General features: G+C 30.8%; 1 protein-coding gene across 3 annotated transcripts in view; it reads left to right on the top strand.

Annotated features, from left to right (window-relative positions):
* Positions 1–17466, top strand: part of LOC128986946 (cardioacceleratory peptide receptor-like) — a 165620-nt gene that overhangs the window by 99216 nt on the left and 48938 nt on the right. For all 3 annotated transcript variants that reach the window (XM_054407566.1, XM_054407564.1, XM_054407565.1), the window contains exon 2: positions 8409–8517. In XM_054407566.1, coding sequence (XP_054263541.1) covers positions 8428–8517 — 90 coding nt within the window. In that variant the 5' untranslated portion in view covers positions 8409–8427. The remainder of the gene's footprint in view (positions 1–8408; positions 8518–17466) is intronic.

Below are 17466 nucleotides of genomic sequence, written 5' to 3'. Positions count from 1 at the left end.
TTGTCAAATGAGATAAATAAAATGTAAATAAAAGATGAAAAATATTCAACAAGAATTGGTTGACTCTGCAAATCAAATAAGAGAGAAATATAGAGCTTTAAAACGTGGCAAGTTTCTAGAGGCTGAAGAGAGGTTCCAAACATTCCAACCTTTACTAGAGCCATTACAAGAATTAAAGAAAATCACATCAGAGAGGCCTCGAATGGAGATACTCCCAATGACTCCATCTAGAATATCAATGATACCAAGATTACAACCATTACAACCATTACAACCATCCACTCCACAGAAATTAGATTTTGGTCTTATAGCATCAGACTATTTAGGAAATTACCTCAGTAAAAGTAGTATGACAGACACTACATATGGTATTAGACGAGAAGCAAATCAATTTTTTATTGGAAATAAGGAAGTTGATATTGCCAATGATGATGTTACAGTTGCAAATAAAACCTACAAGGGGACAAAAGGTTTATGGGAATTGTTAACGTTAAAAGAACCTGAGAACTATACTCAGGCTGATTTGCAAAATTATAAAGAGATTTTAGAAGCTACAAATGGACATTTAAAGAGTTACAAAGATGGTGCACCAATTTCAAGTAATAGACATACTAAATATCTTAATATAATTAAACCTCTATTTAAATCTGTTGGTGAAGGTTTGAGACAAGTGACTGGTAATAAAATAGACTATATTTATTGGGATGATCCTAATGAGCTTGTAGATAGGTTAAGACTTCTTTGGCTAAGTCGCCAAGCTGGTAACTCAGGAGTGGATAATGAAATAGATTCCATTATTGAGGAATTGAGAGAAAGTGGAATTATTTATTAAATAAAAATATGTTTATGGATAAATTTTATCGTTTATATAATCCATATAATAAGCCTGCAGAACCCAGGGCTAGTAGTGAACCTACTCTAAATTTACAAGACGATAGTTGGAATTGTTTAAACCGTAAAATTGGTAATGTTAAAGATGGGGAGTTTGTAGATGATGTATCAACTTTGGGACAGACATTAACTAGAAAAGGTGATGTCTTTTTACAAGGTAAAACTAAATATGAGTTTTTAGAATCTAAGAATAAAAATTGGAATGCTAAAAAACAGAAAATTACTAATGTGAAAAAGGGTGAAAGTTTAGATGATGTGCCCACTTTACAACAGACTTTAATACGAACAGATGGTGGTACATTTGTACAAGACAATAATAATTATGAATTTTTAGAATCAGAGAATGGTGTTTGGAATGCTAAGAAACGGAAAATTACTAATGTAGAAAAGGGTGAGAGTTTAGATGATGTGCCCACTTTACAACAGACTTTAATACGAAAAGAAGATGGTAAATTTATACAAGATGATAATAATTATGAATTTTTAGAATCAGAGAATGGTGTTTGGAATGCTAAGAAACAGAAACTTAGCAATTTGATGGAAGGTACAGATAGTAAAGATGCTGTGAAAGTTTCACAAGTTCCAAAAATGGAAGCAGGCTATTGGAGTTTTTATAATAAAAGGTTAGTACGTGTTAAACCTGCCATTGATGAAACTGACTGTGTTATAAAAGAACAGACTATAACTTTTGATAAAAAAGAAAAATGTTGGGATGCCAAAAAACAATTTATAAGGAATCTACCAGAGGGAGAACATTCGGATGATATTTGTCTAATGTCACAAGCTATGCATTACGATGGATCAAAATTTGTATATGGAGAAAAAATTTTTAATTTGATGGAATATAATCCTGATTTATTAGTTGCTGACCCCACATCTTTGAGTGGATTTAAGTATATAGATAATAGACCATATATACCAGAAAACTATGTATTTAAAAGAATGGAAGATAATCTATTGATTGGGGCTAATGGTGATGTATTTAGAGTTACAGGAAAGGATGATGTTATAAAAAATGAATGAAATTGCATACGAACTTCATAAGCCTGCAAGAAAGAATTTCATTAGAAGGTCTTTTAAAGTATTGGGTATAAACGAAACCATACAAATAGATTTAATTGATATGCAAAACTATGCTAGAGAGAATTCTGGCAATAAATATATTTTAACTTTAATAGATACATTTTCTAAAAAAGCTTATGCTGCTCCACTAAAGAATAAGACAGGGTTGGTGGTTACAGAAGCCATTAAAACCATTCTACCAAAGGGGGTTAAAAACATTCAATCCGACAATGGAAAAGAATTTTTTAATCAATATTTTAGCAAACTAATGAAAAAATTAAATATTAATCACTATCACACATTTTCTACAACTAAGGCTGCAATTGTGGAGAGGTTTCAGAGAACTTTAAAGAATTGGTTATATAGAGAATTTAGTGCTCAGGGGAGTTATAAATGGTTGGATTTACTTCCAAAGTTAATTCGAAAATATAATAATAAAGTGCATAGATCTATAGGTATGAAGCCTAACCAAGTGAATATTAAGAACAGTAAATATGTGCATGAGAGGTTGCATGAAAGCACTTCTAAAGTAGTGCAAGTTAAAAAGCCAAGATATAAGGTAGGTGATAGCGTGAGAATTTCTAAGTATAAACATGTTTTTAGTAAAGGATATACCCCAAATTGGACAGGGGAACTATTTACAATAGCAGAAGTTAAGAATACAAAGCCTGTGACTTATATCTTGAAAGATGAAAATGATAATATAATCAGAGGAGGCTTCTATACAGAGGAGTTGTTAAAGACCAAATATAAAGACATGTATTTAGTAGAAAAGGTAATTAGGAGAAAAGGTGATTTATTGTATGTCAAATGGCTTGGGTTCCCAAGTAGCCAGAACTCATGGATTTCCACTAAGGATGTCCAAGGGAGCATGCCCACGCCATGAGCCGAGTTCGCGTACAAACCACGCACATACATGATTTTGAAATAGAAATATAATATATCAACTGGAAAGGGGAATGGTAGATGTACTAGCAATTGTGCATGGGGTAGTGGTGAGGGGGTGAGTGGTGAGGGGGGAGGGAGGGGGTGGGAGTTGGCACAAAAATGCCGCACCTCAAATAAAACGGCGGTGACAACCTGATTATTGAAATTCAACTATAAACATAACACGGTGTTGCTCCTGCTCCATCAAATATATATTACAACCAAAACAATCGAGTAAAATATCGTGTACACATGGTGGGGTGCTATGGAACAATTGGGGGTTGCTCCGCCTGCTCCAGTGAATAGCGTTTTTACACTACTATACTATGGGACAGTTGGAGGGGTGCACGTGCTCCTGGTTCATTGAATAGTGTTATTACATAGAAATATATATATTTAAACCAAAACAGATACACAATAAACTGTACACATGATGGGGTGCTATGGTACAATTGGGGGTTGCTCGTGCTCATCCTGCAGTGAATAGTGTTTTTACACTACTACAGTCTCTTTGTAATAATAAAAATGTCACCTCATATGTAGCCTTCCTTCCAAATTCCCTTATCTGTAAGCCGTAATACTTTATTTTTAATGTACCATTTCTAAAAAAAAAATTGACATTAAGTAAAAATGCCATTAAAAAAGGAAATAATTTTAAAAATTGTCAAGACCTAAATTGGGTGGAAAATTAATTTATTAATACAACCGTGAATGGCAGTAGCTTGTCTTATATCGGGCCATTCTTGGATCGGATGACTACCTAAATGGATTATGTTTTGGCTGTACAAACCAATGTACATCGAATGCTAGTATAACTAAAACTAAATACGTAACTTAACAGAAATTAAATTACAGACGTGGATGAAGGAAGTCATTGGGGTTGTCTTTATTTTTATAAACATCCTTATCTTTTATTTTCGACGGATTGTTCCCTTTAAAAACAAAGTCTCATAAAACGTGTTCGGTTGGATTATTAGTGTTTTTTATAACTCTTACGTTTCTTTTATTATATTTAGTCTAGATATATTTTATTTATGAAATAGAGAATTATTTTTGTATTTAGAGAATTTCCCATATAGGGAATAAGCTATTACCTCATGGTATGATCTGGAACGGGACCACTTGGCTTTTCCGTTTTGAGGTGCCCAAAGGCCAAAAACACCGTCCGTTCACGAACCACCATGATTGAAACATGAGAACAGAGCTTTACGGAGAGGTTTTATTCATAAAATTACATAACATTTTGCAATTCCTATCGAAACTATTTAAGAGAGCTTAAAAACAAATAATTTAGTATATTGAAACACTAATGCACCTAATAGCCAGGGGGACGTTTCAATAAATCTATAAAGGTAAAATTCCCATGTTATGCATATGGAGTTAGTTTGCTTGTTTATGAAATTGTTTTTTTTTCAAAATTCATAAGATTTTATAATTTTATATTAAACTACTAACATTTAAAACCCACTCTATTACCTTCCCTGTAGCAGCAAACCGCTGTACTCGTTAAACTAATATTATTGAAATAGGTACATGTTTAAGGAGATATTTGATTTAAAATAGATCAGACATAAGTGGGAATTCACTTAGTCTGCAGGTTTGCATTGGTGGGGGTATTTGTAATATTTCACTAAACATTACTAATATAAAAACTTACAATCCTGAAATTGCTCCACAACTTTCAAAAGCAGTAAATGGACTGGCATTTCCTTTCATAAGAACGTTTCCTGAAAGTCTTTACCCTGGACTGGCGTACGTCCAAACTTGTGGCTTCAGAAACTTTTCACTGACCTTCCCAATAAGAATTGTATATCCCTTGTAAACAAATCCGTTTAGCAAAACTCAGCTACAATAAATTCGGCAACCTTTTTGCCGACAACACAATCTATCACGCATTTATTCTCATCCCCATTCACCAACTAGTTTATTTATTATTTTTATTTTTACGCCATTTAATTTTTAGGTATTGTTGTAAGGGTTTGGTAAGCAATCATCGACTAGATAGCTTCAATGATTTATAGCTATACAAAAGTAGCATCTAGTCACAAAACTGACCCTACTAGGTGTTGAACCAGCGAGGTTGAAGCGAGCTTTATCACCAGTCGGTTTCATAGACTTGATGACGGTAAGTAAGGCTTTAGAAGCATCTTTAGCACCAAATATCAAATTGCTAAAGCAAATGCAATGTTTTGAGGCTCAATTTTAATTGAATGAAGAGGTGTCAGAAAAATAATACTTTACATTAAGGTAGCCTAAAATAAATTACTCAGTCAAAAAACCAATTCAAAAAAGATTTCGCAAACGTTGGATTGAAAGGCACAGAAAACAAACGTTCAACTATCCATGTATGTCTGCATTTGAGATATACTGTAACAGTTAATTAGTTACAGAAATACTTTAGGCTTAATGTTGGTTATTACTTAATTGAATATTTTATAGTTTTTTTCAGTGATAAGAACGTTCAAAGACTTTGAATACTTTAACAAAGAGCACATGTTTCTGAAAAAAAAAGAAAAAAAAAACACTGTATACACTGTGTATGCAGGAATTCATTATTAATAATAGATTATGTTCTATTAAAAATATGTTGTTTGATTCCTGGTACTTAATTAACCAACTAACTAAAAGTGTACCTGTAAAGATTTTCCGCTAATATAAAAATAAACCAATAGATGAGGCCATGTTCAGAAAAAATATTTAACATGCGGAATGGTTTCAATTTAATAAAAAATAATTTTAGTTTAAAAAACACGCATACTTTTAAAATTGGTTGTATCATGAACCAGGTCAGTTAACTTGGGGCAATAACTGCTTAAACTTAGCCACACAAACAATATAAGTTTTAAACTGTGTAAACTTAGATGATAACCGACTTCGTCTTCCATATTAAATAGGTTCTTGCAGGATATGTATTTGGTGAATAAAATTTTGCCAAGCAGTTGTAACGGATAAAGATATTTGTGTAACTAGTGCACAAAGGTACTTTGCGCTCGCACTACACATTATATTTTTCCTAGAGTTAAAGCATAACAAAATGATTTAGTCTTTCAAACATTAAACAACAAATTTTATGTAAGGTTTAATCCTAGCGTTGAACGAAATAGAATGTTAACACGAAACAACAGGTTAAGTCGTAGCATCAATACTCAAAGGCTGTGAAACCAGCTGATCGTAGTCGTAGTATCTTTAAGTGTTGCCAACTTATTTTCAAGCATACAAGTATTATGTGCCGTATAAAAGCAGCCTGTTTTGTGTTTTTTTGGTTGGAATACTGGAGTGCGGCAAGAGTAAGTAAATGCAGCAATTAACTACTTTGCGTGCTATAAACAGCGCAAGGAAGCCTGCTTTGTCAGGTAACTGTAGGGAAAAATATTTATGTGCACCATTTTTAGACAGTTTGCAGTATTAAGCCTCCTTATGTATCAAAGCTTTCAGTAATTTAGTTATATGTTGCATTTTGTAAATTTACCTTTTCATTAAATGTCGATAACTAAACACACAAGTTTTAAGTTAAAAATGTTTATCAGTTTGTCATTATAAATCTTTGGAGAAGTGTGATGATTTTAGAAGCAAGTGAAATATTTTAACAGGTTCCAAAAATCCAGGACACTGCAAACTTATATTACAAAAAACAAGACCACATCGACATATTGAACTGTTCAATCTAGTAGTCCAGTATTGAACTATAGTATTGTGTTTATCTACATTGTGTTTTCAGTTGCTTTAAAAAACTCATCATCCATCGTAGGCTACTAAAATGTCTACTATTCAAAGAGAAAATATTTTTTCCGATTAGTGGCAAACTGTTTTGATAAATGAAGCAAACAATAAAAACACGCAAATATTCAAAACGATTAAATGCAATATTAAACAATTTAAGAATAAGTGGTGCAATGCATATAAGTATATACATAATCTATTTGAATACATATTTTCAATCAAAATAACAACATTTTACCATTATCACTTAAAAAAAAGAACCTATAAACAATAAAAACAACAATAAACAGGAATGTTTAGTTACAATTGTGCTCTTTGAAGAAAATTATCCTTCCAACAAACGGGTTAGCGTTAATTCAGCATACTTCTTCAAATTCTTTGAATCCTTAGAAAATTCAATCGCATCAAACAAAGAAGTGAAATTAAATTTGTCTTGTCTACATTCCAATTTTTTACATTAATATAAATAATAGTGTAAAGCATTTACTACAAATTAAAGCAAATGCATTAGATTGAAAAACATTTACTCGATGTAACTAGTTTACAATTAGTTAAAAACCTATAAATAGAAAAAGGTATAGTTAAAAAATAGAAAATCGTTTTCCTTTATATTTTTTATAAACCGGAAGAACTTCTATATTTCCACGCTGAGTCCCCTTTGGAAAGAAGCCTGTTCTAAATCATTTTTTATTCTGCTAACGACTTAAGCATTTGAGATTAGAGCCTATGTCAGTTACACCGTAGTCATAAATCAAAGATTAGCTTGCAATTTCTCTCATTCGCTTAGCTTAATTTAAATCTGCAAGTTACCAAGTACTAATTATTTATATACCTTTCCACCACGTCCACGATATCAACAATGGTATGCGTAGAAAAGAGTTTTCTGGTATTCATCAACTTATTATATCTCAAAGATAACACATGAATAACAAGTTTTCCAACTATTGATTTTTATAACCATCCTGCTTTGAAACTAATCAGTACTTTCTTTTAGTTAGAAATATAGTTGTTAGTATTTGAAACTATTACGAAGGGGAAACGCGTTTTTTGCAAAAAAGTATATTGTACAGTAGACAACAACATGCTTACCAAAAACATCAACAAAAGGAGTTTTAATGTAGCAAATGAAGTACATATTTACGTACACTTGATAGTGCGTGGCAACGTGTGAATGTGATTCGAACACAGCAGTGTTGTAGGTTCGGATCATAGCGTTGTTCCTTAAAATGTATTGTAACAGATAATATAATACTGAACCGGCTCATTTCCTGCTTAAATTTATGTAATTAATCTACAGACCAATTTTGTCATGGATAGTTAAGATCCCCATAGCAAAAGGCGACAAAAACATATGCACCAATGTGACATGATACTAATTAAACATAATTATGTTATTAGTGTGCTATTTTATTTATACTGCGACCAATATTTTTCTCGTTCCGTTGAATAATCTAATGGAAGAGAAAATATATTTTGAAGATCAATTTATATTTATTTAGGGATTATAGCAACGCTTTGGGCTACGTATGAGGATTGTTGTCCCTGGTTTGTTATTCCGTGACAAATTAAACAAGAATATGCATTAACTTGTTGTATGTAATACAAATAAAAGCCTCTTCAAAAGTACAATTTATACTGTAATTGAAAACTTCTGCGAAAGGGTATAATAACTAAAAAAATAACGATTGGGCATGTGGTTTTTATTTTCAGGAAACGTTGCTATATTTGTATTAATAAAAAGTGTTAGTATTATTAAAATCAATAAGTTATCGGTTGAGTTGTTATAAATGATTTATAAACATTTTCAGGACGATAAACGGCACTCCAATGGAATCATCAGACTTTGCCAACAACCTCTCGTTGGAGACGACTCCGACTAATACCACTGGAGAAATCAACTCTTTTTACTTCTATGAGGTAAGGATATCAAATAAGCGGACTTACAACCCGGTCCCTGTACAACTTCATAACGCATCGATATACTGTGTACGATATTCAATGGTTGACGAAAATGTGTAATCATCTTGAGGATTAATTATAGGTTATTTTCAAATTAAATATGTATTTACATAATTTGTTAAGATATATATCCTGACCTTATGAATTGAAGGGTGTACTATTAAACGTTCTTCATTGGCATATATGTATCTCAATATTCAGTTATAGCAGAGGTAATATAATATACATATATTACCTTGTTATTTTGACTTTTTGTGATACACCATCATCATTTTATGGTCCAGTAACAAATTTCATCTCGGTCAAGAATCGAACAAGTTTGGTCTCAAATCTTCTTTTTAAGAGTGAAAATTTGGCTATTCATACATGATCACCATTCGTTTAAAATGGTACAAATCGACGGCAACATATCTTACATTTTATATACGGAAATATCATGGCTGACATGACATATTTGCAACCAGCACCACGACAATATGTGGTTTTGGAGCTGGGATTTCACGTTCCAGCGATGACAATATCGTTGCTTTTTATTGCATTTAGGAGATATTGTCTGCAAGCATTCATTTGTTACAGCGATTTAGTTTTATTTTGGCATGAAATAAGCAAATGTTTGGCGGGGTTTCATACTGCAGATGAGAATGTTAGAGTGATTTCCAACCGTGTTAGCTTTATTTATAGATATTTAGTTTTATTTATAGATAATTGGTCAAAAGTAATGATAAAGAACTAGTTTTGATAATGGGAAGACACAAATAATGAATGAATAGGTATTTTACAAAATTATTTATATATTCCGAGGGATTATAGAAAAATAAATAGCTATTAGTATTTTTTTGCAATCCAAGGGGTAAAAGTGCAATTCAATTAAATACGGTAGCTAGTATTACTTTACTATTTTAAATTATCGATCAATTTCGTTAACTTTTAATCAATAGACATAAGGATATAGTTAGCAATACTAAACCTACACATGTTTAAATTTCAGATGCTAAAACGAAAAGATTTTTTAAGCATACGCAAACAATCTGTTTTCAGCTATCCATATAAAATATTTATTAAAAATATAAAACCATTTAACGATCTATGTTATTTAGATTAGTGACACACATATGATCTATTTTGATTCTTTGGAGTTAAAAAAAAATGAATAAATACATTTAAGCGATTTTCACAAACATCGGTGCTGTTGTTACAAGTCCAAACCTATTGTTCTCTAACCATGATAGTCCTAGAGTCACACGACTGATCTGGACATCACCTGGTTTTCCATAAATTGTGAACCTAGCACATTTATTTAGTCACAAACATGTAAATAGTCAAGGGTAAGAGTAATTATCAATTCTAGTTCATAATGTTATAAAGATATTGTCGTCCGGTTCAGGAATTATACGTAACTAATTTATACATAATCGTGTTTTCATCTAAGAACAACATGGTAAACAAAACTACAAAACGATGGTTACACAATACAATGGAACTGTCTATAAAAGTTGAGTGGTTGGGTATTTCTGAATACATCAAACGCAATTTTTTCAGGATTCGTAAACATATAGAAGACAAACAGGTTACGAAGTCAATCAAATTTAGCTGAAGGATGTGCTGGTGTTATAAAACTTTTGTGTTAAATTGTTTAGTCTGTACTAAACATGCATTTCTTAATTAAACCAATTGATGAAAAATGTACACATTCAAAAAATATTGTTATAACAATTACTCGGAATATGTGTTGTTACAAGTAAGGTGGCAAAAACAGATTCAATTACTACAGTGTAAAGCAACATCTTATCTGCATTTCCATTAGTAAACAGATGCTGCTTCGTTGCACTGTCTGTCTAAACTATTTTAACTGTTAAAGAGGGAACTTTTGAATAATTTAAAGAGCGGTAAAACTTCAAAGTATTTAAGTACTGCCATTGAGTATATACGTAAATACACGTACGTAAATACTCAATAGTACTGCTATGGGTAAACACACACCTATGTCATTGAGATCATAATATTTAAGACTCTTAAATAATTTTATTATTTAATTTCATTTTATTTTAAGAATAAAAGTGATGTCTTAACGTAAACTATGGGTGACCTTAGTTTAGGTTAAAACCAATTGATTCTTTTAACTGTGGTACGATCCACAGCTTAAAAAGTCAAGGCCCTCTTCTAAAAACCCCGAATAAATTTAATAAAAACCAAATTAAAATGCAATTTTAACCGACGGAATTTTAAAGGAAAAATGTAGTATAAAAAAGGCTAATGAATTGTAAAGCTAGTAAAAGTAACTATTAAATACACATTAAGAAAGACATATTATAATTCTCTTAGCAGGGTGAACTCAATAACTTGAATAATACGAAGGGATATGCTAAAACCTTGTAGGTTTCAGGTTGTGTTGCTTTAATGTGTTTATAGTTTCGGACATGTGTGCGAGAGAGACGGGTGCATCACTTTTCACAAAAATTGTTTGTGAAATATCTTTGCAGGATACCACTGGCATTCACTGTAAAAAATAAACAATAACAACTCTGTTTTAGCGAATTTCCCATATAGGGAATAAGCTATTACCGTAGGTCTCATGGTAAGACCTAGACCCGGGACCGATTTACTTTTTCGTTTTGAGGTCCCTAGAGGCCAAAAACACAATCCGTTCAAATTCATATATATATATATATATATATATATTATTAAGCAAATCAAAATACCACAGTACCCTAGAAACATTTTATTTTATATTACTTACATGTTTCGGACATTAATGCATTATTATATTAAAATTTTATAATGGTAAATTTATATATATGTGTCCGTTAGCGCGATAACTCGAGCAAAAATCATCCGATTTTGATGAAATTTGGTACAAACGTGTAAACCTACGTTTATTCGAACGAGTTCGCGATGATTGGACCATGGGACCAGCATAATTGGACCATGGGAACAGGGGTTTATGGGGGGTTTTATGGGGTAAAAATGGGTTTTTCTCATTTTTGACCTTAAAAAATTTAAATTTCTAAATTTCTCTCTAGACCATTTTGAAGAGCTTAAAAAAACAAATAATTTAGTATATTGAAGTTTTTTTTGAATGTTCATTGACTACGGAGAAAATTAAAAAAATTGTAAATTTAGAATTCCCATGTTATTCTTAAGGAGAATAAATAAACTGTTCTAGTTTGCTTGTTTATGGATATATTTTAATCAAATTTGGCAACTTGGCTTATTTCATACTAAGCTATCAATAGTTCAATTGAAAAAACACACCTCAACATCTTCCCCGTAGCAGCAAACCTAACTACTCACTAAAATTAATGTTATTTAAATAGGAAAAAAATCTGAAAATTTATAGGGAATATTTTAGTAGAAATCAAGCCGGGTAAATGGAAATTCGCTTAGTATGCAGGTTTGCTGCGACGGGGGTATAGTTTAATTAAGATGATAAGAAGCGTTGTTTAATTGTTCAAACTTGTTCGAATATTTTAATTTTCTATTGTAATTTTTGGTACACTTTTCTCCCCAACCATAGAAAAAAACGGTTCGTCAGTCTCTCTTTATGTAATCGAAAAATAATTCGCCCTTTTTGTTGACTATTGAAGTCCATTGATTTATATTATAGATTATATTTTCACCGGTTTCGCAGGGCGTTTGAGGTGAAGACTCTATTTCTATAATGAAAATAATCTAACTCGATCAAAATTCACCATCCCTGGATTTTTACGGGTCTTGAATTGATGAACATCTCAAGGCCTATTCGAATTTACCTCAGGGGGTTGAACTAATACCAGATCTACGAACGCACACATTCAGTGAGTGGATGGTCTTGTTTCCGTTCAGAGAGAATAGCAAACCGCAACCAAACCTTTTAAGTCCAACGAATGGATGAAGAGAGAATTACATTTCCTATTCTAATAAGTCAAATGGACAAAATAAATAAAGAAAAAAATATACGTTTTACATGCATTGTTATTAAAGCCTATTATTTAAGAGAAAAACATGACTTGTTCATTTGGAAGAAAATCACGATATTTTAGGCATACACTTCACTTCGTCATTGTCAATGGGTTTAAGAGTGACTAATTTATATTTAACAATAGTGTAAAGGTTTTTTATAATTTGGTCATGTATAATGTAAAAAAGCTATAGCCTAGTAGTACATAATAGGAAATAAGTGAACCTATTTCATGTTTTACTTGTACTTCACAACTCTCTTTATTAGCAGATTTGTGATTTACTTGATTAAAGATTTAGTAATTCATTGAGCTTACCTTATAAATTAATAGTATAACATTCAAAGTCTTTGTAGAAAATTTTAGTGTAATTTCATTCAGTAAATACTACAATTAAAAGACAAATCACATTTTATACAGCTTTATTAACACCATTTCATTGCACTATCAAACACATAAAAAAAATGGTACGGTTTTTTATTTTGTCAGCTTTCACAGAAGAAAATTTTCTTTTTAACTTGAGCACAATTGTTTTCCTAAGATGTCCATCATTGTAATTGGTTAAACAGTATATCAGCCTAAATTATAATGCATATTTTAATTCGATTCTAGAAGTTGACTTTGGTTTTAGCGAATTTCCCTATAAGGAAGTAGCTATTACCGTAGGTGGCACGGTAAGACCTAGGCCCGGGACCGATTTACTTTTTCATTTTGATGTCCCCAGAGGCCAAAAATACCATTCTTTCAAATTTATATATATATATAGATTTATATATATATATATATATATATATTTTACTAATATTATATATATACAATAGTGTAAAGTGTATATACAATACGTCCGTGAACGCGATAACTTGAGTAATTTTTGTCCGATTTTGATGAAATTTGGTTTAAAGGTGTAAGGCGGGATAAACTTGAATGAGTTCGTGAACCAGCATAATCGGACCATGGGAACGGGGTTTTACGGGGGGTTTTATGGGTTAAAAAATTGTTTTTCTCATTTTTGACCCTCAAAACACAAAATTTACCAATTTCTCTCTAGACCTTTTTAAAGAGCTTAAAAAACAAATAATTTAGTATATCAAAGTGTTTTTGTACGGTTATTGGTAACGGAGAAAATTAAAAAAATGTAAATTTAAAATTCCCATGTTATTCTTATGGAGAAAACTGTAAAATGTTGTCGTTTGCTTGTTTAATTTTTATAAAACTTGGCAAATGTATTTATTGTATACTAAGCTATTAATATTTTACTAAAAAACCCCACTTTAATAGTTTCCTTGTAGCAGCAAACCTAGGTACTCGTTAAACCTAATGTTATTTAAATAGATTTGATTGAAAATCAATTCCGACAAATGGAGATTCGCTTAGTCGGCAGGTTTGCTGCGGCGGGGGTATCAAAGAGAAAATTAGGGTCATATCTTTTCTATGTTAGTTTAACTGGCCAACGAAGTAAATAACTACTAACTGGCCAATCCTCGTCTTATGTATTCTACCGTTCAGTTAAAATGGTGGTTTACAGCTTCTGTTTAGGGATATATTTGATTGATATAATGCCCAATATGAAGAAAATGAAGTGTTTACAACAATTAATGTACATAAATTGTTTATACAGAATGTATAGGTGTATCATCCAAGTTCAAGTTGAATGATTCCTTTTACCACGTCCCAATAACGTTTTCATATTAAATTCAAAGATTCTTTAAAACCTAATTTTATAAATTTGTTGATTTTGTTATAACTTACCTTTAATTCGTTAGATATTTCTAGACACCAAGGTTTTAGAACGTAATGATTTTTCAGACGAGAGACAAAATAGTAACTTCAGATTACATAGAGAATGCAATAAACAAACTTCTGTTTGGTAATGGAAATGCATAGAAGGTGTTGATTTATGTGATTGTTAAGTTTTTTTATGCTCCTCTTGTAGCTATGTGTTTCACAATGTACATTGTGATGTTGTTGTCAATTTATCTTGATTTTATTTTGATGTAGCAGGCCTAAATTGGGTTGTAATTTAAATATAACTGTTTATTGGATTAAAAGATTAAATAGCCATAACAAATATTCCGATAATTAAAATTTAGTATTGTAAATTTAAATTGTGTTTAACACCTTAATAATTTGAAGACACCTGTAAGATCAAACTCCTGTCATATAAAATGATGTTCAATATTAAATGTATAACTCATTAACAATTATTGAGTTGACTATGATTTAAGCTTGTGTAAAGTGTAAGCCCTTGCCAAGTGATTTATGTCAGTTCAAGCGTGTTGACTTATGTCGTTAGCCGAGTTTGACAAATCGCAGAGATTGGAAACACGCTATCAAGATAATCACGTACTTGGTAAGAATATTTGCGTCAGGAAACAAAATGTAATTGTTGTTTTATATAGATACTAAATACGGGAAAATAAATTTTTGACCAAAAATAATAAGGCTGAACATTTGGTTACTGAGCAAAATTTTGAAATACATTCCTGGTGTTTATTTCATCAAACAACAAACTGATGTTTAACAGATTGCTTTTATTATTCCTAAATAAAGTATATTTGTTTTATGACTATAAATACATAGTATAAATAAATAGTATGCACTATTTATGGTGTCAAATTATATCCAAATCTTGAGCGAAACTGAATAAGTTATTTAATTCAATGATTAGGTTAGATAGCATACAACGACGAAAACGTGCATTACACTATTTATTATTTATTACTAATTACAACATTTATTAATTTAACAAATTATTGTAAATGGTTGTTACCATCAAATAAAAATATATAGATAAATATATCGATTTCTTTTTGAAATAACAGGATATAGTTGACTTTTATTTACTTAAATGCTCACATCAAGTATTAGAATATAGAACAACTAACGCGTGGATTATGGCTACCTATTTTTTTTTTTTTTTTTTTATTACAGAGAAGAAAACAGGATGATTATTCTAGTAATTTCAATGCTAATTTATGCCATGAACTGATATCATACTAAACATTGCTTAAGAAAATCGTAATTTAAACAATTAATGAAAGAACTCTGGCGAATCCATGCAAATTAAAAATTACAGAATCAATGGGTGCCATGCAAATAAACATTTAATAGACATACTGCCTATGCATACTGCTAAATACACTATATAGCAATGAATTGGTTTACAACTCTCAGTTTAATCTATCACTAAATTGGTTCAAACATTGTCAAATAGTTCAATCAACATAGTAATGTAGCCCTTTGAAAGCAGAGTTGTTAGGATTTAACAATTCTTGAATCTGATTGAACCATCTAAAACTGAATACATGTGAAAAATACGAGTAACATGGGTTAAAAACTATAGTTATAAAATGTTTAATTGTATATTTAAGTAACCTATTACAAAATAAGAAACTGAACTGCATCTAGGAATGTAGTCTAATTTCTTTGTTACGTATCATAATATGTAAAGCCCTCATTTCTGATTACAAATTCCCGCTTTGTTTTGCATAATTTTGTATCAAAGATTTCAAGGAGGTATTAGGTTAATTAATTGAATATTATTTTTTTACTTTTGCAGTCTCATAGTTAATTTTCTGTACATTTTTTGCCGAACAATTTTGAAAGTTAATTTAGAAAGTTTCCTTTCAAACAAACCTTCTCATAAATGTAATTTGTCTGGCAAGATCGGTTATGTTTGTTATCGAGCTCAGAAATACAAACACCACTGAGTTAGTGCATTGTATTACATTTTAGATAAATGGTTCTCTTATATCAAAACTGATTGAGGAAAATTCAATTTTAATCCTCCCACTACGTTAAAAGCCCAGATTTTTATGTGGATTTCTGTTGATTGAAGTTTTCAGGTTGTTAAATAACTTTGATGTGTAACTACTTTACAAAACGGAGTGTTATTATTATTTTAGTCTAGTAACCAAGGCATTATTTATATGTTGATTATTTGTTATAAAAATACACTCATGCATCTCTATTGTTTAGTTTTCAATGTGCAGACAATTACTCTAGTAATGATATTCTGTTCTTTAACTATTAACTGTTATCCAGCCAAAGAGGGACCTCTTACTGCGCACAGGCAAAAACAACGTATGTGATCTCTTGCACACACATTGGATATTGCTTGCACATTGTAACAGTTTAACATTTACTATTATAGTATTAGCTATAAATAACCTATGAATTTGTGGTTCATATTTCAGAGCTCCTATTGATAAAGGAATCACTAAAGTTATACAATTTGTTTTTACCCCCGAGGATATTTTATTTATTTAACTTTGTCTGCTTATTATAGTTAATACTGTATATTGTATAATATTGTTAATATTGTATAAGCAGTAAACATTTCAACAGTCTATTTAGGTCTTCCAGTTTAAAAGTAATTAAACTTTTTCAACTCAAGTTAATTAATTAAAGGCTACGTTGAGTTTAATTTACTTTAATTTACCTTTATTCATGTTTAGACGATTGAAAATAATGTCATTTAGTAAAACGTAGTTAACAGAAGTCGGATTCTTTGTTTGTAATTATATTTTGTACCTTCTAAATGTAAAAAACCTATTTGCAGTATAACACAGCATATAGGATATTGTTCAATAGTATCAATTAATTGTATAATCGAGAACTATAATAATATCCAAAATCTTTATTTACGTAGTACATAAACGTCACCACCAGTCGTTTTATCATCTATTTATTTCCGGTCAGATACAACGAAACTTATTCGGAAAGTTTTCTAATTTAATAAATTATAGTTTTAAAAAGAAAAATTGGAGTTAACAGCTACACAACTATTATTTAAATGGAAACTTTAAAGGACATGTGCATGAGAATTTACTTTAAACCTGTGAATTGTGAAATAACAATGCAAATCCAATTTAACTCTATAATTACGTCATATTTTGTTAGTAGTTAGAACAGAACGTGAGTCATTAGCAATGTAGATCATAAAATAATCATAAAACTGCATTATTGAGCC

This window comes from Macrosteles quadrilineatus, unplaced genomic scaffold (assembly GCF_028750875.1).
Source record: "Macrosteles quadrilineatus isolate MER2022 unplaced genomic scaffold, UCM_ALF_1.0 Scaffold_2__2_contigs__length_208266976, whole genome shotgun sequence".
In the NCBI taxonomy this organism is placed as follows: domain Eukaryota; kingdom Metazoa; phylum Arthropoda; class Insecta; order Hemiptera; family Cicadellidae; genus Macrosteles; species Macrosteles quadrilineatus.
Note: the sequence above shows the minus strand (reverse complement) of the source record. Positions and strands in the feature narration are given on the sequence as shown.